We start from the raw sequence: 27,306 nt of genomic DNA, 5'->3' as shown, positions 1-27,306 counted from the left end.
GGGCCATATGCAGCAGCACCTCCCATTTTAAAAATAGCCAATTCCGTTTATTGGCCAGACCCATGTGACAGCTAGTCGATTCTGTCTAAACGATTGTCGAAGATAACTGCATGATCCTTGTATCTGTATTTGTTGTAATGTACTGTTATTATTGCAATAAATAATAAAAATAATAATACTAATAATAAACAATCAAAAACTTTATTTTCATTAACTGATGTTAACAAAATGAATAAATACTGTCGTTAATGTAAAATAATAATAATAATAACAAAAACTGAACATGATCCTATGACTGAGGCTGCTGTCGCGTCAGGACAAGAGGGGAAAAAGGGTGTGAATAATTATCATCATTATCAGCCCAATAAGAAAGAATATAACTGTTACACTGTCTGAATGGTTTAATTTTTATATAATACATTGTGCAAGCGTTATTAACCGAACATTAAAGCCATTTATTTTGAGCAGCTTCTATTTATATCGCAAGATATTTATATCACTTTATATTTCAGTCAGCATTTGACTGGACAGAAATTCTAAAGAGAAGCTGTAATGCAGTGATGTCATTGAAAATGTTAAGGAAAGAAACTGCCATTTTAATGAGTTTTTCTTTTAAATCTTTTTTTTTTTTTTTGGTCATTGTTTTGGAGCATACAACTTTTGGATAAAACCATAACTATGTTTAATTAAATGTAAACAGGTTTAAATTTTAGTACTAAGTTATTAAGGCAAATCTCTCGTATGTAAGATTTTTTATTTTTCATTTTAAATGAAAGATTTCATGGAATTTATTAGGTTAATTTTAGTAATTGGGAGTAAAACAAATAGATGATTATGACTAGGTTGACTACTGACCAAGGCTCTCATTTTCTAATAAATTATTTAAAAGACCCAATAAATCATCAATCAATCAATACATCACAAGCGTTGTTTCTGTCATTATGGTAAATGTCAGAATAAACTGAGAACAAGTGGTCTAAAGCCACATTTAAAACCTTTGATACATTTCATTCCAATAAAGTAAAACTGTATAGATGACATTATTGTGCATAAAAATCTAGATCATTGAGAAAATAAAGATCATTGAGACAAAAAGTTTAAGAAAACATTTTTATTTTATATTAGAAAACCAATAATTTTTAACTACTTGGATATACAAAACTGTTGGAGAATCATATTAGACATCCTCTGCAAACGGAAGTACAAAATAATATGTTGAGATAATAAACACTTCTATTATGGTATTGCACATGTTTCAAATACTATGAAAATGTTTAGTGGCACCACAAGTAAAAAGTCTGTAGCAACCTTAGTACCGATCTCTGAAACTTACAACAATCTAGTCTGGAATCTCCTCCGTGAAATGATTTGGACATTATTGCGTGATAAATCAATTTTCCACCAGCATCTCTACATACAGTAAGTCACGTTAACACAGGGCAGATCTGTGATGCAGCTGAGATTGCATTGATTTCAAGTGTTAATCTTCCACCGTAAGGCTATTAAGTGGCTGTGTGGACACATAGATCTCACCTAAGCAGCATCACCTGTCTATCTCAGAGAAAAGAGAAATCTTAATGCTCTTGCTGGAGGGCCAACATTTAAAGAAAACCAATTACACACATTGAAATCTGTCATTTTCTGATTGTGCAGTAATGTGTAGCTCACAGATACTGCTTGAATCTTTTCAGCCAGTAAAGAACAAAAATCGATAAAAACACTCAAAAATATGATGACAATCTTTTGATCTGAAAATATATTTGTCTGTACACAGTTTTGTTTGTAAACAAATAAAAAGCGTTTTGTTTCTTGATTACATTTTTTTTCATGTGTAAAACTGAATTCATCAGGTAAAAATAAACCTAGTTATCTTGATATTGACAAAATAAATAGACATAAGTTAAAACATATGTGCAGGGTGGCCCAATGCACTCAGTAGTGTTAAAAGCATCTTACGTCCGACATATTTTAATCCCTTTTCGCAGTATTGTGTCACATTTAGTAACTCACTTTATTGTAGTACCAGTAATACTTTAAAATATCTATCAGTCATTTTCTAAAATAAAACCTTCCAGCATAAATTTATATGAAATGGTGTGACCCCAGGAAAAACTCCAAAACACAAACCAACAATAAGAGGTCATGTCACACACCTTTTGATTTTTTTTAAATAAATCCACTCAAATATCGCTCTAGCTTCAATGAGCCTGTAGTTTTTAGATGCTTCCGGCACAGGGCGGTTCATCCTATCGCTCAGCCCCTTTGTCTTGCAGGGGCTTGAAGTGTAACACAAGGCCCATTATCAGCCTGACACAGGCCTTGTCTGTTAGTGGTTAGGAAAAGCCCTTTGGCTTGGATTAAGACAGGTCTACATCTGTTCCACAGGAGGCCCCTCCTCTTTAGGTGCAGGCTCCAGGTGAATGGGAGTGACATTACTGGGCTTCTTAACACTGAGGGAGAGAGGAAGATTACATTAAAGGTCACATCTAAAAGTTTCAGGTACAATATCATATGTATCATACACACAAAATTGTTTAAGAAACTAAGTAATAATAATAATAATAATAATAATAATAATAATAACAACAACAATAATAATAATGATAATAATAATAAAGTAACATAATTTGCAATGCACTTTCCTTACACTCAAGGTGCTACAGAAGTAGAAACAACAATAAAACATTGCTATTCCATAACAGCAATCACAATGACAACACAATAGTTACAAAACACAACTATAAAATTATAACTTAAAGTAAATAAAGACAGACATGCAGACCAAAAAACAGCACAAAGCAACAAACCATTAAAACAAAAACAGAATAAAACTGAAGGAAAAACAAACACAAAAACACAGAAAAATAAAATACAGAACAAAACAACAACAAAAAACATCAAAAAAGAAAAACATTTTATGTTGTGTATATATATATATATATATATATATATATATATATATATATATATATATATATATATATATATATATGTATATATATGTATATGTATGTATGTATGTGTGTATATATATATATATATATATATATATATATATATATATATATATATATATATATATATATATATATATTAGTATTTTTATTATTATTTTGCTTGTTTTGTGTTTTTTTCTTTGATGTTGTTTTGTATTATATTTTTCTGTGTTTTGTGTTTTTGTTTTTTATTCGTTGTTGAGGAACATTCAATTAAACAAAAATAGAATAAAACTGAAGAAAATACAACAAAGAATAAAACAAACAAAATCACAAAAAACAAAAATAAAATACAGAACAAAACAACACAGAAAAAAAACTAAACAAAACAAGTAATACAGTGGTCCCTTGATAATCGCGGGAGTTACATTCTAAAAACTGTCAAAGGTGAACCGCATTATGGCGATGGATAACTGTATAGCAAATACAACAACAACAAAAAACTAAAATACAGAACAAAAATGCAAGAAAAAAATAAAAAATAAAATAACTGGGCACAGAAAAAAAGCATATTAACTGCCACAACAAATAAAAAAAAATCCTGGAGTAAACAGGATTTCCTACGTAATAGTTTCAGCTATTATTACTAATAATGTGTTATGCTGGCCCCCAGGGAAGGCAGTTGTAAGGACCATATACAATTTTTTGCTTTGACTCTCTTTAAGGTTCATAAAAAAACATGAACGGTGTTAAATTATACACCCAATATATATTTTATTTCAGTTTTATTAGATAGTTTTAAGCATCACTAGCGTTAAAGACAAGTACCTCTAAGATTAAAGACATAAAAAACCATGCCTTTAAAATCCATCTAAAAACACAGGACACTTGAAGACCAGAAAAAAATTTATATGGCAAAAACATTGGTATGCACATTTCACAAACGTCCTATTGATTTGACATATGTGATGGAACATGTGAAGGTGTCACATTTAATAAGCAGTGAGTTTCAGAGCTTTGAGATTACATAAATGCATGTATACTCACGAGTACGGCGAGATTGGAACAGCCACTACCAGGATGTGGTTCTTCTTTCTGAAGAGCCTCCAGAGTCCTTTGTGATAACCTCGTACATCCAGGTCCCACACATGCAGGCACTACAAGCAGTAAACAAGATAAGGCCACAACCTAATACCACAGCTTTAATACCCGCATGACAGTATTTATATATTTATTTCAGTATATTTCCTCTCTCACTGTTCATAAGCCATTTATCTACCCCTGCAGGCTCTTCAAACAACAGCCAGCTATAATCTGCACCTTTTGCTCAGATATACAGGCCAATTTAAGATGCACTGCAATCCACTGTAACAACAAATGCAGGGTAAATACTGCCTAACCTGCTCTGTTCATTGAGATGTGCAAACAAAACCTCTTTAGACCAAGGATCTTTACACTGCACTAAATTCAACATACCTTCGCCAACTCTGTCCAAGTGTTTGTGTCTGTTTCCTGTTCCATTTTGATGAACATGACAAAGGTCTTTCCCTCTGTATCTGGGATAAACGAGTCTTCACATGGGTTTTTACTGTGGTCCAGAACCTCAGCTTCACTGCAGGCACACAAATGAGTCGTTGTAATAATGCAATTTTAAGCATTTTTGATTAATTATCCAATAATGGAGTAGAATGCATTTATTTACCGTAGTAAGTTTTGAATTTCAATCTCATATGGATCTTTTTTCAAGCTGTAAAAATAGAGAGAAAATTAAAAATGACTTCAAGGCATATAAATGAGAAGAAATTAGAGATGACTGGATGAATACATACTTCTCAACATTCTTCATCTGAACATTCGGAATAGTGTTGAACTTGTGCTTTTTAAAGTAAACTTCCTGTAAAAGATAAAAAAAAATGTACTTTTTTAAAACTTTTTTTATTTAGAGAAAAAAAAGAAAAAAAAAGTAGAAATAAAAAAACAGAGAACAAAGTGGTTGTCATACGGGTTACAGAATCAAGTCATGATACATTCGACATACATTATCAGAAAGTGTTTACAATTACATATTCAGACCATTTTTCCCAGTACTTGTTACACTTTTTTTAATCAAATCTTAGATTAAAAGTGAGTCTTTCCATGCAGTGTATTTCCTTTACAATTCCTATCCATTGAACCCTTTTAATGTACTTTTTTAATTGTTAACTTGTAATATGCTTTTAAAAATTGTATAAAAATGCTGCCCTAGAGTTCTCTATTGGAAAAAGATATTTTATTTATTCATAAAAGTTGGTACAAAAATAAAATATGAAAAGCATAATATATAATACAAAAAGACAGATGCTATATGTAAAAAATAAGGAAAATTCAAGGTAGTGAACAACAGTCACTGACAATTGTAAGTATAAGCATCTCACTTACATGGAAGTAACCATTCATGTTTAAGCCAATGATGCCAAAGTGATAAGAGCGGGAAACATCAGGAATGACACACTCTCTTCCCTTCCTCTGCTCTGGCATCCGCATCCACATATCCCAATCCCACAGCTATGGCATTGTAACAATACGAATGGATGAAGAAGAAGAAAGTTAACAGAGACAGGCTTAATCTATTTTGCTAATACACTGTCATTTAAAAGTTTGGTGTAACTTTTATTTTCCTAAAACAGACTGGTGTTTTTATTCAGCATTAAAACTGATTTAAAAAATAATAGCAAAGCGTGTTAAAAAAAACGTGTTATGTTACAATAGATTTCTAATACTTTTGAACTGTTATTTAATGATGACAATAGTAGTGGGCATCAAATTCAAACATGGAAAATGATTTCTGAGGGATTATGTGATACTAAAGACTGTAAAAATGTACATTTGTCATTATCATCATAAGACTAAATGAGCTTTTAAAATTAAGTTTTAAAAAACATCTCATCTCATCTTTTTATTTACCTTTGAATAAAATATTAGTACCGATAAAGTATAAGTACCAATAATCCACAAAATATTTTTATTTATTCATTTATATTTTTATTTATTTTTGGAAGTCTAATTTGACACATCCAAACCACTGCAGAAATGTTCCAACCAACAGGCCCATGTCATATTCAGTACAGATACTTAATAAATAATCTACTAATAATTAAAAGCATTAACGTATGCAATGTTTTTTGTTTTCACAAGCTTTTGAGATGTAACAAATTCCGCTTTAAATATTAGGCCACCTATAGCTTTTATCATGAGCCACGGCTGTGTTCAAAATGACATACATTTTTTTAAAGTGCACTACGAAGGGGACGCAAATGTAAACATGAAGATCGCTAAAACTGAACTGTAAAAATACTTTGAAAGCTAACTACATCTAATAGAGATGACTTTATTTTAATACTTTTTAGAATTCTAAGTTTAAATGTTACAATCTTCTAAACACAGAGCATAGGGGGATAACTGGGAATAGAACACAGCCGGGAACTTTGTTTCTAACTACAGCTCCAGAGGTTTATTAGCAAGCATACAAATTTGCGAAGCAGTTTGCGAATGTTCGTTGGAACGATGAATTTGGAAAATGACAAATCAACAAGCTATGTTTGTAATGATGGAACTTGCGACCTTAGTTGGCTAACGATGGTTTTCAGAAACACACCCCAGATTGACTCTTTAAATGTTAGCAATGTTATTCAACTTCAGTATCAGTCGATGATTACATTGAATGACTCGATCGGTACTCGCCAATCTGGCTGATCTTATGAACTGATCGCAAGTGTTTGTTACAACATGTGAGGAGGTAAATGATGCATGGGGTGTAAGCGATCGCTGCGCACACATCGCAGCAGCTAAAATATATACAGATGTGGTCCAACCACTGTTTATACAGTTTATTGATGAGACTTGCGCGAGTGATGGTCTTTAGTTGCAACCATTGCATATCCAGTGTTTTGAGCTGCTGTGACGAGAGTGGAGCAATCAGCCCCATCTTATGTCCAACTGTACGACCTCTCCCAGAAGCTCCACGAGTCTCCCACATATTATCTATTATTTTCTGTAAAGGTGCTTCTGTCCACACTAAAGGGTTATAGTAAATATGTTTAAGATTATATGCAGTAATAATAAAGTATAGGATTATATTCAGCATCCTTATTTTATTATCTTAGGTAAGTAGAGATCTCCACTTAAATTTTATACAACAGGAAAAATATGCTTTATGCAATGGCAAAGTTACATAAAGCTTGAAGCATCAGAATCGGTACTCGATATTGGCAAATAACTAGGACAAGGAATCAGTACTCCGTATCGGCTGCAAAAATCCTGATTGGAGCATCCCTACAAACCACTAAAATCCATAGTGAGAACAGCACTTCCAAATCGTGAGAGAAGATTTAATCACTTCTAAAAGCTTTACTGTAAGCAAATGGAGTGGAAAATTGTGCCAAATGAGACATTGCTTTTGGGTGATTTAGCTTGTAAACTGTAAATATATATACAGTAATGATGTAGACATAAATTATATGCTAAACACATGCAACGGCTGGCTCACCTTCTCAGGAGTCGGCCATTTGGGTTCCAGCTCATCCTTGTAAAGGCTCTTTTTAAGCACCCAGCCAAGGCCAGGCATGCTTTCCACCCTGTACAGCAGTGATGGGTCCTCCGCCGTATGCTCGTAACCCTTCAAAACAGCACAGCAGAGAGGTCAAGTCCACTGCCTGAAGTAACTTAGCCAACCATTGTTTAGCAGAACAAAAACATGTGAACAGAAATAACAATTACAAACAGTTACCTCTGAGATTCAACAAAGTGAAAATAGCACATTGTCAGCAATCATTTTTATTCCCACTCACTTGGTCATTCCAGGCTGAGATACAGTACAGACTGTCATCCTCATGCAACAAATGGATGGTCTGACCGAGAAAGCTACAGGCAAAAGTGGAAGAAATAAATCACAATTAATGACATTTTGTCAAATGCTGTAACTCAGTCTTTTCTATTAAGATGAGTTGAGCTTCTTGTTTCTGCTCAGTGCACTCATGTATTTCTAAACTAGCCTGATAAGTAATACAGAAGTCTGCTACCATCTAGTGGATATCGTCAGTTTTACATATGGGTTTTCAAGCATTAATGCAAAAATGGTCTATTTCAGCTTCCTACACTGTATATTTAAATGCATGCAATTTTATTTATTTTCTGAAAAAAGTTTGACTTTAAACAGGGTTTCGGCAGGTTTTATCAATTAAAATGTTTAAGAACTTAACTTTAAGACATTAAGACAATTATGAATGAAATTTCAAACAGAGCTAAACACTATGACCTTTTTAATGATAAAGGAAGATTTTTTACTTGCCACAATTTCTTAGCCATATTTTAAATAATGTGTCAAAACAAGCAAACTCTAGTTGCATACATACACATTTTTCTCAACATAATGCGTCTTAAAATATATATATATTTTTTTTAACTACATGAAAAGTCTATCCAGGTCAGTGTCCTTACCATGTAGCTAGACATACATAAAGTACCTTTAAAAAACGTTATTGTAAGGAAGATAATTAAACTATATTGATGAACTTTTGTTAAAAGGTTTAGATGAGGTGAGATGTGTTGATTGTTGAGTGTCCGCCCGATTGGATAGCTATACATAGGCATAAGAAAATGAAGAACTGTTTAAACTGTTTAAGACCAACAACACAATATTTCAGTAAATTTAAGACTTTTTAAGGCTAAAAATCATGTTTTGGAAACACAGACCAACTAAAACATTTTACTATGATTTACAGAAGATTTGTGCAACAATGTCATGCAGTTAAACAATAGTTTCACAATTAGTTCAAGAAGACTTATTTATAAGAATTGAATAGGATTGTTCACCCAAAAATGAAATTGCTGTCATCGTTTACTCACCCGTCACTTGTTTTAAACACATCGACTTTCACTGTATTTGCTGTTCTATGGATTTTAATAGCTACAGGTTCAGCTTTTTTCAAAAATCTTCCTTTGTGTTCAACAGAATAAAGAAACTCAAAGGTTTACAACCATTTGAGGGTAAATGGTGAGTAAATAAAAATTTTTAGGTGAACTATTCCTTTTCTATGGTTTCCATTTACACAAAATCTCTTTTGTAATTGATAAGGACACCAAAATGGGTCATGTCTTTGCTGCACATAAGCACTATTTAAAGATAAATTACATTTTCCATACCTGAAAAAATCTATGGAAATATCCAGGTCCTCCTCGAGGACAATGGCAAAATCTGCATCCTAAAACAGTTTACACAGTCAGATACCTGCAAGCTGTTTTAATATACAGTTGAAGTCAGAATCATTAGCCCCCCTGAATTAATAGCCCCCGTTTATTTTTTCCCAATTTCTGTGTAACGGAGAGAAGTTTTGTTCAACACATTTCTAAACATAATAGTTTTAATAATGAATTTATTTTACCTATGTCATGATGACAGTAAATAATGTTTTACAAGATATTTTTTCAAGACACTTCTAAACAGCTTATAGTGACATTTAAAGGCTGGTTAAGGTAATAAGGCAAGTTATTGTATAAAGATGGTTTGTTCTGTTGACTAAATATATATATATATATATATATATATATATATATATATATATATATATATATATATATATATATATATATATATATATAAATATAGCTTAAGGGGGCTAATAATGTTGACTTTCTCCAGAAGAAAAAATATCATCAGACATACTGTGAAAATTTCCTTGTTCTGCTAAACATCATTTAGGAAATCTTTAAAAAAGAAAATGATTCAAAGGGTGGGCTGATAATTCTGACTTCAAATGTATAACTGCATACAATATGTGCATAAAGTAGGAATTTACTCACTGGATGAAGATTGAAGGTTGCAGTCAAGCTGGCTTTGTAGTGCTGAGACAAAACGAAACATTAGGATGATTTTTAAACATCTTTTAAGTTTTTTTTTTTTTTTTTGAGGATCAATTTACACAGAAATATCACCTGTGATACTCTTGCGTTTTTAATACTGATAGGCGTATGCTGAACTCCTTTAAGGCCGAACAGATCTACCACATCCATGGGCTCCTAATCAGAAATGTAAAACAAAATATGTCAAATCATCTCATAAAAACTTAATACAAAATTGTAAAACGTACTTAAAAAGAATATAAAAATCTGAAAAGCAGATGTAACCTCATAATATCCATCAATAAAAACAGTGATCATCTGTGGATTGACACCATGGGAGGAAAGAAGAGAGCGCAGCATTCTAGGATAGAAACAAACATGGCAGTGAATGTAAAAATGAGTTATTGAATGCATGTTTCCTACATTCTCTCCTGAAATTAAACAATAAATTGCAAATAATATTGGAGGCTTTCACACTAGCATTTTGGGTGGACTATTTGAGTAACGTGAATGTTGTTTTCTGATCTTAAGTGTGCACCATTAAACCACACCGAAGTTTGTCCATCTTCTATTCCATTTTTCTATATGAACAAATGTATAAATACATAAACGCTCTTCCAACAAATGTAACTTATACATGCCATGCACTCATGATGTGGTTTGGTTGTAAACAAAGAAATTTAGTTTACTAACCTATAGAGATAGTTTGGTCTATTTCCAGCGATAACTGCTACTGGGATGTTGTAGACATTGTTGTTAGACAGCTAGAAAAGACATGGAAACATCAGCAAGTGTATGAGTTTACTTTGTTCATCAGAATCACTCTACAGTATTATATATATAAAATATTGTACAGTGATTTTGATGTACAACAATATACCAGCAATTTATCTTACTAAAATAACCTCTCAGCGTCTGACTGACAACTAGTTCATTTAGCACAGTTCAACTTTTCAGACAGTGCAAGAGTAAAATTTGTTGCATGGAATTTATTCAACACATTATGAAATAGTACATTAAAAAATATAAATCACAATAATAAAAAACCTTTAGTATTCATACATCCCTGTGATTCTGATATCAACACATTATGCATACAATAACAACAGCTTTTAAAAGTAATCTAATGGTTTTTAATGTTATTAAACCTGTTCTTATGCTCACCAGGGCTGCATTAATTAAATATAAAAATATACAGTTATAGTATTGATTTAAAGCATTGTTATAAAACAAACCTTTTTATTTTTAAACATTCTAAATACTCATTTCTTAATTTTTCATTAATAACAAAGTTTTAAACTGTAGTGAATTAAGAGCATTTTTAAATAGGATGTGTCTTACTGGGTCTGGATTGAACTCAATGGGAGCTGGATCCTTGCAACTACAAATGCTCCCGTATCCTTCCACTTTACTGCAGAAGAGCTTCCTCCGGCGGTTCAGCTCTGTGTCTGCCCAATGACACTCTGCCTCTGAAAATCACAATGTAAACATACAGTTTGGATTTTAGCGTAACCTAAGTGCAAGATGTGACCTCTACATTCATAGCAGAGGCAAACTTACCTTCAGAAGCTGTGAGCTGCACCTCAGTCTTCAGCAGCACAGGATCCCCCCATGTGGACAGAGCAGGAGATTTTGAATGCTTCTCCCCATACACCTGACCTGAGGAAATAAAAATCACAGAAATATCTCAATATCAAATACATGAGACACATTAATTATGCTATACCCGTCAAAATGTGAAACAATTAATTTATGAATAAAGTTTGCAATTGTTTCATCAAAAATACAACGAAACAGTATAATTTGATAAAATATAATAACATAACATTTTGTGGAAACTATGATATGGTCCGGCCAGTAATCTTTAAGGAAGACATTTATTTCAAATGTAATGATTTTGTAATCTTGCCTGTCATGTTTGATATTAATGTTTAATAAAATATTTTGTTTAAATCAGACTCATCCCTAAATGTAATTGTAGTGTAACATGATTTCCCCAAAGATATTAAGCAACAATTAAATTAATAATACCAAGAAATATTTCTTCAGTACCAAATCAGCATATTAGAATGATTTCTAAAAGATCATGTGTCATAAATGTTATATAAGAGCAGTGATTATAGTAATACTATCCTTTTGACAAATAAATGCTGGTTTTGATAAAATAAAAATATAAATCATTCCAAACTTTTAAAGGTAATATCAAAAGTCAAAAAGCATTGTCCTTACCTCCCTTTTTCACAACTAGAGTCCACATATCTCTCCAACCTAAGGTGACAGCAACTTGACTGCCCAAACCTTTAAGAAGATTCTTGGCAGCATCCTTTAAATGAAAAGTCCCCTCATCCTGAAGAAGCCAACAACAAATGCCCTTATGAACACACAAAACACAAAAACAAAACCAAGAGAGTGCAGGAAAGATGTGTGTATCTAACCTTAATAGTGAAGATAAGGATTCTTCCACGTGTGACCATGTTGAGGAAGAGAATCATGGCTTCATCCTCATGTGGAGAATAAGTATCGAACACTCTTTTGGCCATGACATGACCCTGTTAAAAAAAGACAGACAACTTGATTTGCAAAAATAGCCTAATAATACTTATAATCATGTATAACATGACATGCAATTTTTTTACCCTAAAAAATAATTATAATAATACAGATTTTTAATAATTATAAAATAGCTAAATCATGTAAATTTTAAAGGTTAAGAAATGTAATGTATGAGTGTATTCATAATAGAGTTTAAATTCATAATGTACAAAACATCAAGTAAATTATGTACTTTTTGGTTATAGTGAAACACTCATAGCAGAAGCTAAAAACATTTGGGTCAAGGTTGCAATTTCTTCTGTTACTGGCCAAAATTCAAACCATTGTAATAAGAAATAAAACTGAAAAAAAAAAAAACATACATTTGAAAATCAGAACTAACAACTGTACCTAAGCATGGATGATAACCTTTTTCAAGGTTTACCCCGGTTTGGAAAAGTTTTAAAACCGCTAAACTTTTCTGTTATACTGTTCCTAAGGTATATGTAAACTTTTTTTATGTGTTTTTTTTTTTTTTTTAATGTGTTGCAAAAAAATCTGTGCTTCTGAAACGAATGAAGATAGCACAAGTTAGTTAGATAGATAGTTATTTATTATTCAAACATTCAAAAAGTACTTACTTTAGAGCAGTAACCACAATACTGTAATATCGGGAAACCATGATATTTTTATTTAAGAGTATCATACAGTCACAAACTTATACCACCACATGCCTAACTGTAACTGGTAATAAAAATTTTCTGGTAATTAAGGGGGAAAAACAAGACTTCTTCACCTTATTTATTGTTAAAAACTAAATGATATGAAATTTTCTTAAAAATGTGCTAAAGCAAAGCAAGCACTATTTTTCAGAAATAGAAAGAAATATATACTGGATTTCATCCAGTAAATACTGTATGATGTGAGGTGGTGAAATATATATATATATATATATATATATATAAATAAAACATTTATTCTATTGAACACAGGGAGGAAAAAAGTGCTTTAATTGCAAATGTTTTTTTTTTTTTTTAGTGTTCTAACTTACATTTGAAACATGGAATCATAGCTAATTTTATAGTGAAAGAGTGGACATTATGAAGAAAAAGTAAAGTTAAAGAACACATATTAAGTCATGGGATGTTGTTAATATGCTTGCTTACTGTGGCCTGATTTAGAACAATAACATGAATGCCTCGGCCCTGCTCCCTTATCTCATCTTCCAGCACCTGCAAAAACACAATGAATACTTTAGCTAATGTTCACTTGCAAATGTGTCAAAAACCTTCATGAAACAGGCTTAGAATGACTTACAGTGGTGCCGTCTACTGCCACATACACCTTGGAGCGGCTAGAGTACACCTCAATGTCCAAAACTTTCCTCCCACTGGCTGGTCTGCGTGGGGTTTCCATGTTAGGCAGGGCATCATCTGAAATCAGTACAATGATAGCATAAACGAAATAGCACAAAGTAAAAACTGAAGGACTGGTTACTACATCACTATTTTGAAAAATTTAAAATTCCATGGTTCTTATCTGGAGGACCTCATAGTATTAACCTTATCTCAGATCAGTTTTAAAATGTTGTTTGTCGTAAAACAAAAAGGAATTAGAGTAGTGTCTTGTTGTTCTGTCCACAATAAAGCAAACAATATAAGCTTTTAAACTAAAAAGAATGCATATTATATAGATACCTAATATTTAATGATTTATTAGATAAGCTAAGTGCATTTGATAGGTTACGGCTGTTTCACACCGCAAGCGTCAGCAGCGCGTGTTTTTTCGGCGTCCATGTTAACAGTTTAGAGCTTTCATACCGCACGCAGCAGCAGCGCGTCTGTGCGAGGCTTGAGCGTCGCTGAAGCAGCAGTGCAGCGATAGTTTCGCCGCTGGGTCTATTTTTGCCGCACTGCTCACGCTCATTTAAAGTGACAGTGCATTGATAATGACCAAAACACATTGAGTGACAGTAAAAAGTAGCAACTTTACCCAATAAATGCGTTAATAATGTCAAATTATTCATATATAGTCAATCAAATGAACTTAAACGATTAAATAAATAACATTTTAGGCCCGAACTACAAAACCAAATGTAAAACAATTTTAGTATCAGTTTTGATTAAGTTGCACGCTAGTGTTTCAGGAGAGAGGAAATAAATTATTTAGGGGAGTTGTAGTCCATAGTGAAGTGTATTGTGGGTAGTGTAGTTTGGCACGCATGCTGGATGATGTGAGCTCGCTATGTGCTGTGCAGCTCAAGCACATACACTAGATGTCGCCTGGCCTATTGTTGTCTATTGGACGGAATGCGTCAATAGCGCCGCCATCTTGCTACAGGGTAGCGCTCCTTTGAAATGAATGCGGGACCAATGTACAGTGGAGGACTGTGACCATCCAAAGCCAGAGATATACACATATACACATATATCTATGATCGGGAGTTTTCCTGGATGTTAGTATGTATTTTTTTTTTCTAATTACGAAAATTATAATTTTACATCACTTTTCTACATTGATGGATCAGTGACCGCACGGGCATTCTTGACAAAAAGCTTGTGTTTGTGTGTACAGAAATGTACTATTCACCCTCCCTGTTAAATTTGATCTAATCATGTCCTGAAACACACCTCCTCTCCTGCTTTCACTTTTCACTTTCACTTTCACTACTGACGGAGGGAGCGATTCGTTTGTGAATGAATCCCCCGAACGACTCTTTCACTAACGTCAGCCGAAATTAATACAAGTTTCTGGCAGCGCAGCATCTCGTTGTCATATTTCTTTTGCATTGTTTGCTGATTTTATTCAACAAAACTGGCATAAGCCGAGTGTTTAGTGCGAGTTGGAGCTTCTTTGTCTTATGGTTAATGCAGTAAGTGACTGTTATCATCAATAACGTTACCTGATTAGCACAAAAGTTCAGAACATACAAAAACAGAAAAAAACGTAATATTACCTATGAAATGTTCTGCCTTTGTGCTTTGATTTCTTTGTTTGCTCGTTTCTACACCCGTAGACAGAGCTAAAGTCCCGCATCTTCACATAATAACACTGTCTTGACTAGTGCGGTTGAATGACATTTGTCCTGGGAGCACTGTACCAATGTGGCGGCGCTATTGATGCATGCTTAGGGTCCCTATGCGATATTTAGTGTATATATCTATGGCTTAAGCATAGCAAGAAAGTTTTAATCGGCTTTGTTTTATGTTCACTCGAGTTATTCCTACCGGGAGCTGTTTGCACTTTGAACCTGACAACATGAAAATAAGTAAAAGAATGACATGCATTAATTACTTTTGTCCGTCTCATCCTCTGCACGAGCATGAATTAACGATCTGTTATTCTGCTGCTGGACATCACTGAAGCGGAGAAAGTAACACTAGTTTGATCATGTATAAATATCATTATAACTATATTGTATAAATGTTACTACAACTAGGCCTACAGCAACCTGACGATCAAAAAACAAATAACATAATATAACAGGCGATTGTCTTCAGACTGTAGTAGACACTCATAGAGCGTGAGAAGCATACAGTACTGTTTGATCTATAAAATTTGTAAAATAAAGATTAGCAGGTTAAAGAAAAAGAGGGATCTTCCGTGGGCCTTGGTGCAGATAAAAAGTTTGAAAAGTGTATTTGTATAGAGACACATGGGTAACTAGATAGAATAGATAGAGATAGGTTGATCTCTGCAGCAGCTGCCGAAGAGCTGCGCGCTGCAGACGCAGCTGGTGTGAAAGGCAAACAAACGCCTGCGTGCTGCCTCTGCTCGACTGACATAGGTAATGCTCTGCTCACGCGCCGCAGCTGGTGTGAAAGGCAAACAAACGCCTGCGTGCTGCCTCTGCTCGACATACATAGGTAACGCTCAGCTCACGCGCAGCTGACGCTTGCGGTGTGAAACAGGCGTTAGTTTCAATTTGAAATGTATTTTTTGCATTTACATGATTTAACTAGCATGTTTGGAGCACTAAAAAGTCACTTAAAATCTAAGCACACTTAAAATCCAAGACTTCCAATGGAATCTAAACAAAAGTGGTCAGAAGACATGTTTTTTTATTATTATTATTGTTATTTTATTTTACATATGAGAAAACCATGTTAAACCATGGAAAAAGTAATGCATCTCAGGTGACAACTTGCAATCGAATCAATGAAAAAACAAGTTTATATCAGGAGTAATTTTGTGCAATTTACAGTGTAAAAGAAAAATAAATGTAGCATAGTTATTTGTTTCACATTTCCTGCAGTAACTCCAATCAAGTAGCAAAAACTACATATCTCCAACATTTCCTTTGGAAAATCATGCATCATAAAACAAATGTCCACATAGCAAGTCATCAACATTACCGTATTCTTGAGCCGCATCATCTTCACTGGCAACTCTTCTTGTATCAAGAATGAGTTTGATATTCACAATCACTGTGATCAGTAGAAACAGCACAGCACTAGCCTGCAAACACACAAACAGATGTTTACCTAACCACCTAAACAGGGCCATTTAATACTTTTACTGTTTTTCTATCCTGCTGATTAAACAATATAAATTAAACATAAAACATGCAATATTCAATCACAGTATGTTTACACTTTATATATTATTTGCTTTTTTATTTTATAAAAATTATATTCTTAAAAGATGATTGTCGAATTTAGCTCATTCTGTGCCGATTTTAATATAACATATCTCCACAATATATTAAAGTTATAAAGTGAAAATAAATATAAATAAAAGTACAGAAATGCACATTACGGACATAAACAAAATTCTATATAGTAAATTTTTTCTTTCCTAAAGAAATTTTAGCAAAATAATAGTGCTCTAAAAAGCTGTGAATTTTAATGTATGAAAATTGAGTTTGTTCTAGTTTTTTTTTTATGTTAAAACAAATGCCACTACACCAAAAAAACACCTCACTTTAATTCGCCGAATTCCTTTTTTTTATCAGCGGTCACCACAGTGAAACAATTTACTTATTTACTTTAAAAAAATATATATTTTTACACTCTGAATCACAGATTTTTTAAAATATATTTGCACATTCTAACTTTCTCTTAAATAATATAATTTTTAAAAAGTATTATTGGCCAATTCTAAATTAGGAAATCATATTAGCAGCCAATGATTATCAAAGTACAACAATGTTTACAATAAATTAGCTAATGATTTTTTAAAGTCATTTTAACTTGAGATTCCAGACCATATTCCATATTCAAAGTAGCGTGGTAAACAATATATCCTCCCGAGACCCAAATATTTTTTTTTCTTTTTTTCATCCTTTCGGTTAAAAAAAATAATAAAAATTCTACAATTTAGAGTTTTTACATTTTGTTTTTATTTTTAATTTTACAGCATGTCCACTGTAGTGGACCACAGGACCATTTTAGTTCAAAACGACCGCAACTCAGACAACAAAACTGTACAGGATATGGCTGTAAAGGGATAATAATCCAATATTCATGTAACAAAAGCCATTTTTTCATTTTGTATTGAAATTCCTGAAACAGTTTAGTCTGAAAGAGGCATGTTATTCCAAAACATATTTAACATAAAAGTGATTTAAAACTGCAATTGTCATTCTCTAATTGCCTCTAATACTTTTAAATCAGTGTCTCCCTCAACTATTCTATAAAGAATCCTCTCTGCTTCAATTCTGCCCCCTACAACATGTAGACATTAATTACATTAAGATGGTCCTGGTGTCCACTATAGTGGACATTTAAAAAAGGATATTTTAAAACACAAGTTAACAGCTTTGAAAGCTAAATGTATTGTTCCTGACACTTTAATAAACAAATATATATGTGATAATAATAGTAAAAAAAACATTTAAAAAGCTACATTTTACGTACCTCTCTCCTTTCCATAAAATGTGCTTGTTTATTAGGGGTGTCAAAATTAATTGTTTCTTCGGTGCACCGCGATGCAGACGCGGACAATTCGGTATCGATTCAGTAATAACCATAACCGGTTATTATGTAGTGACATCATTTATCTCCTATGCGCTCTGTCGCGAGGGAGGTGAGCGCCGTTATTTATTTACAACACTCAGCCAACTCAGGGCCGGCCCGTGGCGTAGGCAGCATAGGCAAATGCTTAGGGCGCTGTATATCCAGTGGGGCGCCAGAAATGAGCGCGCTTCAGTTGGTTTTGTTTTCGATTTTTCTGACACACTTTCAGTTATAGACGGCAATAACTCAAAAAACGCTTACCCTAAAAATATCTAAAGTGTGTTTCCTACAGAAAGACAAAGCTGGTTATGTTTCACAGCTGTCTTTCTTTTTTTCACTCGACATTACGAGCACTGCTCCGTTTTTGTGTGTGTGTGTGTTTGTTTGATGCTGTCTATGTTTGTGAATGCGTTTGAATGAGAGACAGTGTGTTGCTGTGTGTCTGTGTGTTTATACAGACAGCATGTTATAGCCTCCCCCCAAATATATAACACTGTATATGGAAAGCATCGTCAATGCACCGTGATGCACCGAAATATCGAATTGAACCGAATCGATGGCATGATAATTGTAACCGAACCAAACCGTGAGACCAGTATAGGTTCACACCTCTATTGTTTATATGTCGGCCATTGTTGGTGCAGTGTAAAAAGTGGTTCCTAACATGCCAGGCAATCAAATGACATATCACTAGAAAGCCCAGGAAGTCCTCTGAACAGTATAACAGAACTTGACAGAGTAGCTCAAAAAATTCTAAGAAAACTAATGAAAACGCAATGTCCACTAAAGAGGACACAAGTCAATGGGCGGGGTCTCAGAAGGATAGGGACTGTGTCACAAGTTGTCACTGTTTAAAAATGAACGAATGTGCCAATATAAAACCAACTTTACCTCAGTGATTTTTTAGTATGGACTGACCAAATGATAAATTACCAAACTTTTCATTTTGCAAAATAACTATAAACACTGTTAGCCATTGTGACACAGATCAACAGTTTGTAATTTGTAATTAATAACACTTATATACATATAAAATATTCTATTGGCAAATGTCCTGATGTTCAACTTAATTCATGTACTTTTGGGGATTTCAAAAAAAAAAGTTGTTAGACGAAGGCTTTATGAGGATAGAAAACAAAAGCCTCAATGTATTTGTTCAGGGATGGGTATAATCGTGCTTTTACCTGGCAGATTCTTCGCACTGCTCTTTTGTTGGTAAGTCTGTATTTCCAAGTAAGGTAGAGGCTGCGCTGCTGGCGGGGGATGAAGGGCTTGGCTCTCGGGTTTGGTGTCCAGGTGTCCATACCTGCAGTCCTGCCCGCTGCTCCTGATCACAACACCTGCCTGCATCCGCCTTTGATCACGTCTTCTTCATCTGAAAAATATAAATCATTATCACGATTACAAATAAAAGGCATAAACACTGCTCAAATCTTCTGACAGTAATGGAAGAGTCACAACTTTAATGTAGGTTATCTAAAATGCTCAACAACCAGGTCCAAAAGACATGCTTAAACTGCAGCGTAGCACCGTAGTAACATGATATTAATATGCCATTATTAACAGTGACTCCTGAAAGCAGATGGTGAGGTAACGTAAGCTCTATTCAGCACAACAGCTGAAATTCTTTCAGAAAGCAATTTCTGTTGACACCGATAATGCATTGACTATATCACTGCACATAATGAATGAGACATTTTACCTCAGAACTGTTTTGTTTCGCACGGAAACGACGTCCCGCCACGCCAGAAAATACGACTGTAATTTAGTTTATGTCGGGTTTACTAACGTTTGGCCATATGCAGGTAACGAGTGTTGTGAAGCCAGATTCAGGACGCCACTTGCATGCTTTTCAAAATAAAGGTCCCACATTTTTCTTAAAAGTCACTATTTCTTGTGTGTTATAAACAAATGCAACATTGTCAAAAACGAAGTTATAAATATAGAACCAAATCATGCTTAAAATTACTATACAATTATATTTACAATATAATATATATATATATATATATATATATATATATATATATATATATATATATATATATATATATATATATATATATATATATATATATATATATATATATATATATATATATATATATATATATATATATGACAATTAGTTAAGTGATATTTGGCTTAAATAGCTCTAAAGAGCTCACATTAAAAAAGGCGCCTATGCTTATGTTTTTAAGATTAAAATGTAAAACAGAGATTTTTATATAAATACCATTAAGAAGAGTACAAAAAAACCTGTACAAACGGTGCATTTCTTTACATGTTTAAGTATTGTGAGCTAGTAAGGCCTTATTTGTAATATATATTTTTAATTTGATATTATTTTGTTTTACTATATTGAGTAGTTGTACATGTAAAAAATGTAAAAGCACATATGCACTTTTTAATAATAAAACATAAAAACTAAACTTGATATCAGATAAAAAATGCTGAACAAATCGTTTTTTTTTTAAACCCGTCACAAGGGTTGTTTTAAAGTAGTTTTTTGTCATCATTGCTTATTAATACAATTTTGGAAAACAAAACAAAATCAATTTGCGCTAATTTTCTGTCTTGTATTTTGTAGTAGCTAACAAAAACAAATAAAATCTAAAACAATTGATCGATATGTAAACATTTAGCTAAAATATGCTTTAAAATGCTACAGTAAATAGTAATTAGTTATTTTCAGACTTAGTGAACATTGGTAATTGTTAATGTTGACTGAAAATAGAAATTCAAGACTTTAATATAAAAATTTTAAAGTTGGAGTCAAATTTGGACTAACTGAAAATTAACAGTTCAAGTAATATTTTGAAGAAAGAAAATAGTGGAACTACTGTACATATAGTTTGTTTATACATATATATATCAACTGCTGTATTATTATTATTATTATTATTATTATTATTATTATTATTATTATTATTATTATTATTATTATTATTATCCTCATTACTATACACTTATCCACATTTTACTGGTAAAGGAAAAAATGGTTATTTCCCAGTTTACAAACAGCGTGTGAACATATTTATCAGATCATCTCTTGCAAGAGGAAAAGGCGGGGTGAATAAATGACTTTAAGTGGTTTGTTGATTGTTGCACTGTCATTATGTCTCTAGCCTACTATTTCTCCCTAAAAAGACCAGTGCTAAAAGAAAACATGAGATTTCTGACAGCTGTGTGTTACTTTGGTGAGTTTTGTTTATTTATTTGCTTGCTTGCTTACTTTTGTAACATTAAACAATTGTCTGTTCAATAAAATAAAAACCTAACAAATGCTTATTCTATTTTTTAAGCCTGGATTAAGCCTAATGGACAAACTCAATAATATCAGCCCTTTTTTATGCTATAACTCAGGGTATCATAGTTCCTGAAGGCTGCAGCTCTGCATAGTTTAGTTCACTGCTTCGACACACTTATGCTGAGTTTAGATTGCTGGATTTTCAACGTCGTGTCACAGATGTTTTCACACTGCATGGTTGTCTGGGATAGCATTTTGTCCCTGATTTGTTTACACTGCAAGACTAGGTTTAAATGAACCGAAATTCAGCACTTTTAACCTTTCCCCCAATCTCCCACTGGCCTGCAGATACCCATACTAGTGAATGCTGCTCTCTCATTGGCTGTATTGCCATCATGGCATGATTTGAATCGCAGATCCTGATATTTAGCATGCCAAATATCTCATGGGTGCCGGCGACTCATCGCCTATTTTCTCAGATACATAATGTGTAATTGTTACTCATGTGAATGAGCATCGATTTGACTGTGATTTTAGGCGATTTCACAACACCTGTCGGTGAGTCAAAATCAGGGCTTAAATCATGCAGTCTGAACTTGAATTTACCAATAGCTTTCAAACAAGCCCGTAGAACTATAAATTAGTTTGATCAGGTGTATTTAATTAGGCTTAAAGCTGAACTGTGCAAAGCTGCGGCTCTCCAGGAACTGAGTTTAACACCTGTGCTATAACTGATGTGTGGATGGCTTTAAATTGATCAAAATATATCAGACAATAAATAATGGTTGCTGATAATTCTGTGCAGCCTGAACACTTACAGGAATGGATTTCATTTAAGTCTAATCATAATTATAAATATTTTTTATGAAAATTATGATTCATTTTTTGTAGATTAACTTTTTTATGTAGAAATAAACTTACATTTTGGGGGAAAACGTAATTAAATTTCACTTTTCTTTTATGCTGATCTTTTTTATTTGCATTTTTATTTCTCACAGTTGAAAACCTTCTCGCAGCTTTTTTTTTTGAAATTCAGAATTTTTCTTCAAAATTGTGATGCTATATTTGTCATATTTCAGGTTTATAGTCTGATTAACTAATTGAGTTAAAACATATTCTGTTTATAATATAATCTGTTCAAAAACTAACAGTTTTGAAATAAAGTTGTGATATAATCTTGCAATTGTGAGATCAAAATGTTTTATTAAATAGATGATTTTAATTATTTTAAAAATGTATTTTCAATCATTCATTTTACTTCGGCTTACTACCTAAATTATCAGGGGTCACCACAGCGACATGAACCGCCTACTTAATTGTTTCAAACAATTAGGATTGTCTTTCTTCTGTTAAACACAAAAGTAGATATTTCAACGAAAGTTGAAAACCTGTAACCATTGACTTCCATAGTATCTGTTTTCCTACTATGGATGATGGATGCCAATGGTTACAGGTTTTCTGCTTTTTTCAAAATATTGTCTTTTGTGTTGAACAGAAGAAAGAAACTCACAAAGGTTTGGAACAAGAGAGAGTAGTGATTAAATTTTCATTTTAATCCCTCTAACTTATATCTTTCCAGTTCTGCTTTCCACCTGGCTGAAACATGGAGCATTAAACGAAATCAGGGAATCTAAATCAAAAAAAGATGCTTCTCTAGAGGTCCGGCCAGACAGCAGACAACATCTCAGAGGGAAAGAGTTCACCCTTCACTGCTCAGTAAATGGTGGGAATTCAACTGGCTGGATACTGAGGAGGCTTCAAGGAGATCAAAAGGACTCTGGATGTTTGTACTTGAATGGTACAAAATCTACAGACAAGCCTGAAGAATGTCATTTTAGTGACATTGACAGTAAGAACAATGGACTGTACTGGTGTGAGAGTCTGTCTGACAACAAGACAAGCAACACTGTCAACATCACCGTGACCCGGAAGGACATCAGTTCCAGTAATAAAGATTCAAATTACAATCCTTACTAATTGATTAAAAGATTTGTACAAAATGGAATAACTGTCCATTTTTATGTTAAAATGTTATGATTGATCAACAGCAATTTTATTAAGCAACATCCTAATATGTTATTTTGTGTTTGGTTATAATTACAGTTGAAGAGTTTAGATGTAAGAACTTCTAAATGTTGTCTGAAAATTTTCTCTAAAATGAGCATTTTTTTTCAGGCTTCTTTATGGTCAGTATATCACTTTTATGGCAAACAAAAAGTTTTTTTTCCTGGTCTTTAAAGTGAAATATCTCAACATAAACGAAGGAGGCTAGAATTTTATTTAATTTTTTTTCAATGGAAATTTTGGACGCCACTTAGAGTTTTTTTTTTACATCTGAACTCTTCAGTTCTTATTAGCAATGCTTAACATTGTTTGATATATAACTGTTATTATAATTTTTGAGATATGTGTTGTTTTTCTTTCAGGATTTTTACATATATATTATAAAGTTCACATTAACAATCTTTTTTTGTTCCACAAAAAAAAAAAAAAAAAAAAAAAACAGAAAGTGAAGTGACCCTTCTGAGCACAGTTAACCCAATGACAAAAGGTAAGCCAAAAAAAAAAAGGGATGTTGGCAGTCTGCGTGTGTTTTGTAGACACTTTTATATAAGGTGTTGTGCATTATTTCATCTGTTCAGTCATTTTGTGTCTGTAGATAACTCCACGTCTGATTCGGAAGAAGAAAATCAATCAGGTATGAGGTCCCGGTATAATGACTGGGATTGATTTTTGCTTTCTGTGCGGAATCCATCTTTATTAATTGTGTTCTGCAGGATTGTTTGCCTGGGTGTCGGGGCTTTGTATGTTATTGGTTCCTCTGGTGACTGTTCCTGTGCTCTGGATATTCTTTCCAAGTTTCAGGTATACACTTTTTAAATAATTAGTTTAACTTTGGACAAAAGGCTTTTTTTAAGGCAAGAAGCTTCAGGTGAAAAAGGTTTTGATTATTATTATTATTATTATTATAATAATAATAATTACTGTTGTTATTATTATTGTTGTTGTTATTGTTATTTAAGAACTTTCTATATTGCTTTTTAAACATTCAAACACAATGACTTACACATTTTGACCAACAAGCATTTTAAAGATAGAGTATACAATCAATTCATAAGAAAGTAAAATAATAACAGATAAATACATGAAGTCAATAATAATAGAAAAAAAATATACAACATATCAAATCATGGAATTTAAGTTTCAATCTAAATTAGTTTAATCCTCTTCGATTTCCTATAAAATTTATTTTTAAAATAATCAATGAAAGGTTGCCAGATTTTATAGAATATTTTTTTTCTTTTTTAGGGATATTTTAATTTTCTCCAATTCCAAATGCTTCATTACATCCCTCATTAGATGTATGGTATATAAGTTAGAGCATCTTTCTGTTTCCAGTTTTAAAAATAATAACATTGGTGCAAGTAGACTGACAAATGAAACTATATTTTGTATTGTACTGTTTTAGCTATACATTTACTTATTATTATGTAAAACAATTATTATTATTATTATTATCATTATTCAAATGAGATGTTATTTCATTAAATTGATCTTAATTTTCAGAAATCGCTACTGCAAAAATCTAAACATGTTATTTATTTATTTATTTGAAATATTAAGATTTTTGCAGAAGGGATTTTGCTAACCTCCCTTTTATCGCTTTACAATTCAGTTATTTAATAATAAATTATAATTTTTTAAAATGTTATAATTGGATTAAAATGCTTTAAGTTTGTTTTGATACAGATTTATTGGTTCAATTGGCCCATTGAAATGATGGGCTTAAACTCATTTTGAGAAAACAAAATCAACAGATTCAAATAGATAAAGTCCAACAAAAACAACACAGTGTATAATGAAGCTTTTCTTTACATCAGACCTAACAACACTTTATGAAAAGACAAAACCCCCCAAATCTCAAAACTGACAGGTGAATAAAAATTATTATTACAATTATTAAATAAAATTGAAATTAATAGGTGAATTAAAATTATTATTATTATTTTTAATTACTACAGCAATGAGGTTAATAGTTCATAATACAAACATTGCAATATCAAAAATCTGAAGTGTTTCTTCATGCTTTTCAGAGAGAAATTGTATGCATGCACAAATGGGGCATATAGAAGGGAAAGGGTCCAACAGGAAATGCCAAAAACCAAGCAGGACGCGACTGAAATCCAATGGGACCTTCCCTGGATGGAGATGGACAATTTGTTGAGCAAGCAACAAAATGCTGGCCGCTGAATCTTTCCTCAAAATAAAATGGACATTGATGGATACACACTTCAGAAGACTTCAAAAAAGCTTCAAAAAAGCTACTCTGCTTTACATCAGAAATAAAGCAGATGAATAAAGATAGTGATGTTTTCACTCTGAACAATGTGTTATCATTAGCTTTAGATCAATGATTAGTGGTCTTAACAGAATCATTTTCCATCTTAAAGTGCAAAATGGCATTATAGATTTGTTTTTTGTTTTTTGATTTGTTAACAAATGCAAAACTGCAGATGATCTTCTGCAAACTATTCCAGGAAAGCAATGAACATACTGTTGCATTATTATAATTAGTTTATTTTATACAGTAGATTTAGCAAGTATTTATTCATTAAAATAAATGACAACAGAAATTAAACACATTTGGTAATATCAATATCATGTAATAAGATTTAAATATATTACATTTTGCAAAGGAATAAACTGTATATGCTAACATTGTGTTCAATCATTGTGACGACATTTTAACATGTTCATCAGTGTCCTTTCAAAATACAGTTTAGCACACTTGATTTTACCCATCACTATTTGAAATTGTATCATGACTAAATGTATTAAAATTTTTCTAATCTTTTCCTCTTACAAAGTCAATCTAACTGAATAAAAAATAATTGATCTTTCAGATTTAAAGAAAGATTGAACTAAAAACAAATGAAAGTTTGTTCTTAAACAGGACCTATTATGTAAAAATCACTTTTATAAGATGGTTAAACACGGTTGTGTGGGAAAAGTCGGGAAATATAGCCAGCCTCTAACAGAAAAAAAGAATTATTAATTCATTATTCATAATCACGCTTGATAAAAATAGTCTGCAGAAACACTTTGATTGACATTTTCCTTTTGTATGTGTCATCAGAGATAGGAAAGCCCCGCCTATTAGTGATGATCTCTCCCTCATACATCAGTTATGTTTTCGAGTCTGCCACTATGCTGACACACAGGCATTTGTAGCTCTGCCCTCTTTTGAAAAGAGGGCTGGGAGCACAATCTCATTTAAATTTAAAGCGTCAGTCACCAAAGCGGAAACAATTTGGATTAAAACCTTAAAGGGGCAGCTTCAGAGAGTTATAAAAAAAATAATTGTGTTGTATTTTGAGCTGAATCGTCACAGGGACATTGACTTACTTTACATCTTGTCTCAAAGTCTCATAATAGGTCCCCTTGAAAATGATATTTGGCCAAACTTAAAGATGAAAGTTATATAAAACTCATATACTATATTCCAATGTTTTTTTTCCATATGGGACACTAAAATATTCTTTTCATGTCAATAGATCACAAGAAGAACAACTTCTAATCTGACGCAGTGCATTATGAAGCACCTAATACTGTATGGCATAGTACAGTATGTAGTAAGATTAGTATCCTCCCAGCATGGGCAGCTATTTAGAAAAATTCATTCACACTCCCCCACCTCTAACCTTCTGTCCTCTCACTCAGACAGGCCTTCTGGAGATCTGGCAGAGCAGCAGGA

General features: G+C 32.6%; 2 protein-coding genes across 15 annotated transcripts in view; one reads left to right on the top strand and one right to left on the bottom strand.

Moving 5' to 3' along the window:
- Positions 1 to 1,096: 1,096 nt before the first annotated feature.
- pomgnt1 (protein O-linked mannose N-acetylglucosaminyltransferase 1 (beta 1,2-)) overlaps positions 1,097 to 27,306 on the bottom strand; it is a 125,358-nt gene continuing 99,148 nt past the window's right edge. For 13 of the 14 annotated variants that reach the window (XM_073953313.1, XM_073953316.1, XM_073953318.1 and 10 more), the window contains 21 exons: positions 19,486 to 19,676; positions 16,700 to 16,802; positions 13,662 to 13,777; positions 13,511 to 13,576; positions 12,248 to 12,361; positions 12,042 to 12,159; positions 11,373 to 11,471; positions 11,154 to 11,281; positions 10,506 to 10,576; positions 10,098 to 10,173; positions 9,906 to 9,989; positions 9,774 to 9,815; positions 9,117 to 9,175; positions 7,763 to 7,835; positions 7,462 to 7,590; positions 5,355 to 5,480; positions 4,766 to 4,830; positions 4,639 to 4,683; positions 4,413 to 4,548; positions 3,984 to 4,093; positions 1,097 to 2,450 (listed from right to left, as the gene is read on the bottom strand). In XM_073953313.1, the coding sequence (XP_073809414.1) occupies positions 2,369 to 2,450; positions 3,984 to 4,093; positions 4,413 to 4,548; positions 4,639 to 4,683; positions 4,766 to 4,830; positions 5,355 to 5,480; positions 7,462 to 7,590; positions 7,763 to 7,835; positions 9,117 to 9,175; positions 9,774 to 9,815; positions 9,906 to 9,989; positions 10,098 to 10,173; positions 10,506 to 10,576; positions 11,154 to 11,281; positions 11,373 to 11,471; positions 12,042 to 12,159; positions 12,248 to 12,361; positions 13,511 to 13,576; positions 13,662 to 13,777; positions 16,700 to 16,802; positions 19,486 to 19,605 (1,962 nt within the window). In that variant the 5' untranslated portion in view covers positions 19,606 to 19,676 and the 3' untranslated portion in view covers positions 1,097 to 2,368. Of the gene's footprint in view, positions 2,451 to 3,983; positions 4,094 to 4,412; positions 4,549 to 4,638; positions 4,684 to 4,765; positions 4,831 to 5,354; positions 5,481 to 7,461; positions 7,591 to 7,762; positions 7,836 to 9,116; positions 9,176 to 9,773; positions 9,816 to 9,905; positions 9,990 to 10,097; positions 10,174 to 10,505; positions 10,577 to 11,153; positions 11,282 to 11,372; positions 11,472 to 12,041; positions 12,160 to 12,247; positions 12,362 to 13,510; positions 13,577 to 13,661; positions 13,778 to 16,699; positions 16,803 to 19,485; positions 19,677 to 20,003; positions 20,127 to 27,306 lie in introns of those variants that run through there. The other variant, NM_001042687.3, reaches the window with a different exon arrangement.
- On the top strand, positions 21,424 to 25,844 carry si:dkey-170g13.2. Its single transcript, XM_021471795.3, has 6 exons — positions 21,424 to 21,501; positions 23,131 to 23,496; positions 24,058 to 24,102; positions 24,211 to 24,249; positions 24,329 to 24,416; positions 25,646 to 25,844. Exons 1-6 carry the CDS (start codon positions 21,471 to 21,473, stop codon positions 25,800 to 25,802), a joined length of 726 nt encoding a protein of 241 aa, XP_021327470.2. The 5' UTR covers positions 21,424 to 21,470; the 3' UTR covers positions 25,803 to 25,844.

This window comes from Danio rerio, chromosome 6, assembly GCF_049306965.1.
Source record: "Danio rerio strain Tuebingen ecotype United States chromosome 6, GRCz12tu, whole genome shotgun sequence".
Classification (NCBI taxonomy): domain Eukaryota; kingdom Metazoa; phylum Chordata; class Actinopteri; order Cypriniformes; family Danionidae; genus Danio; species Danio rerio.
This window is presented reverse-complemented; position numbering and strand designations above follow the sequence as displayed.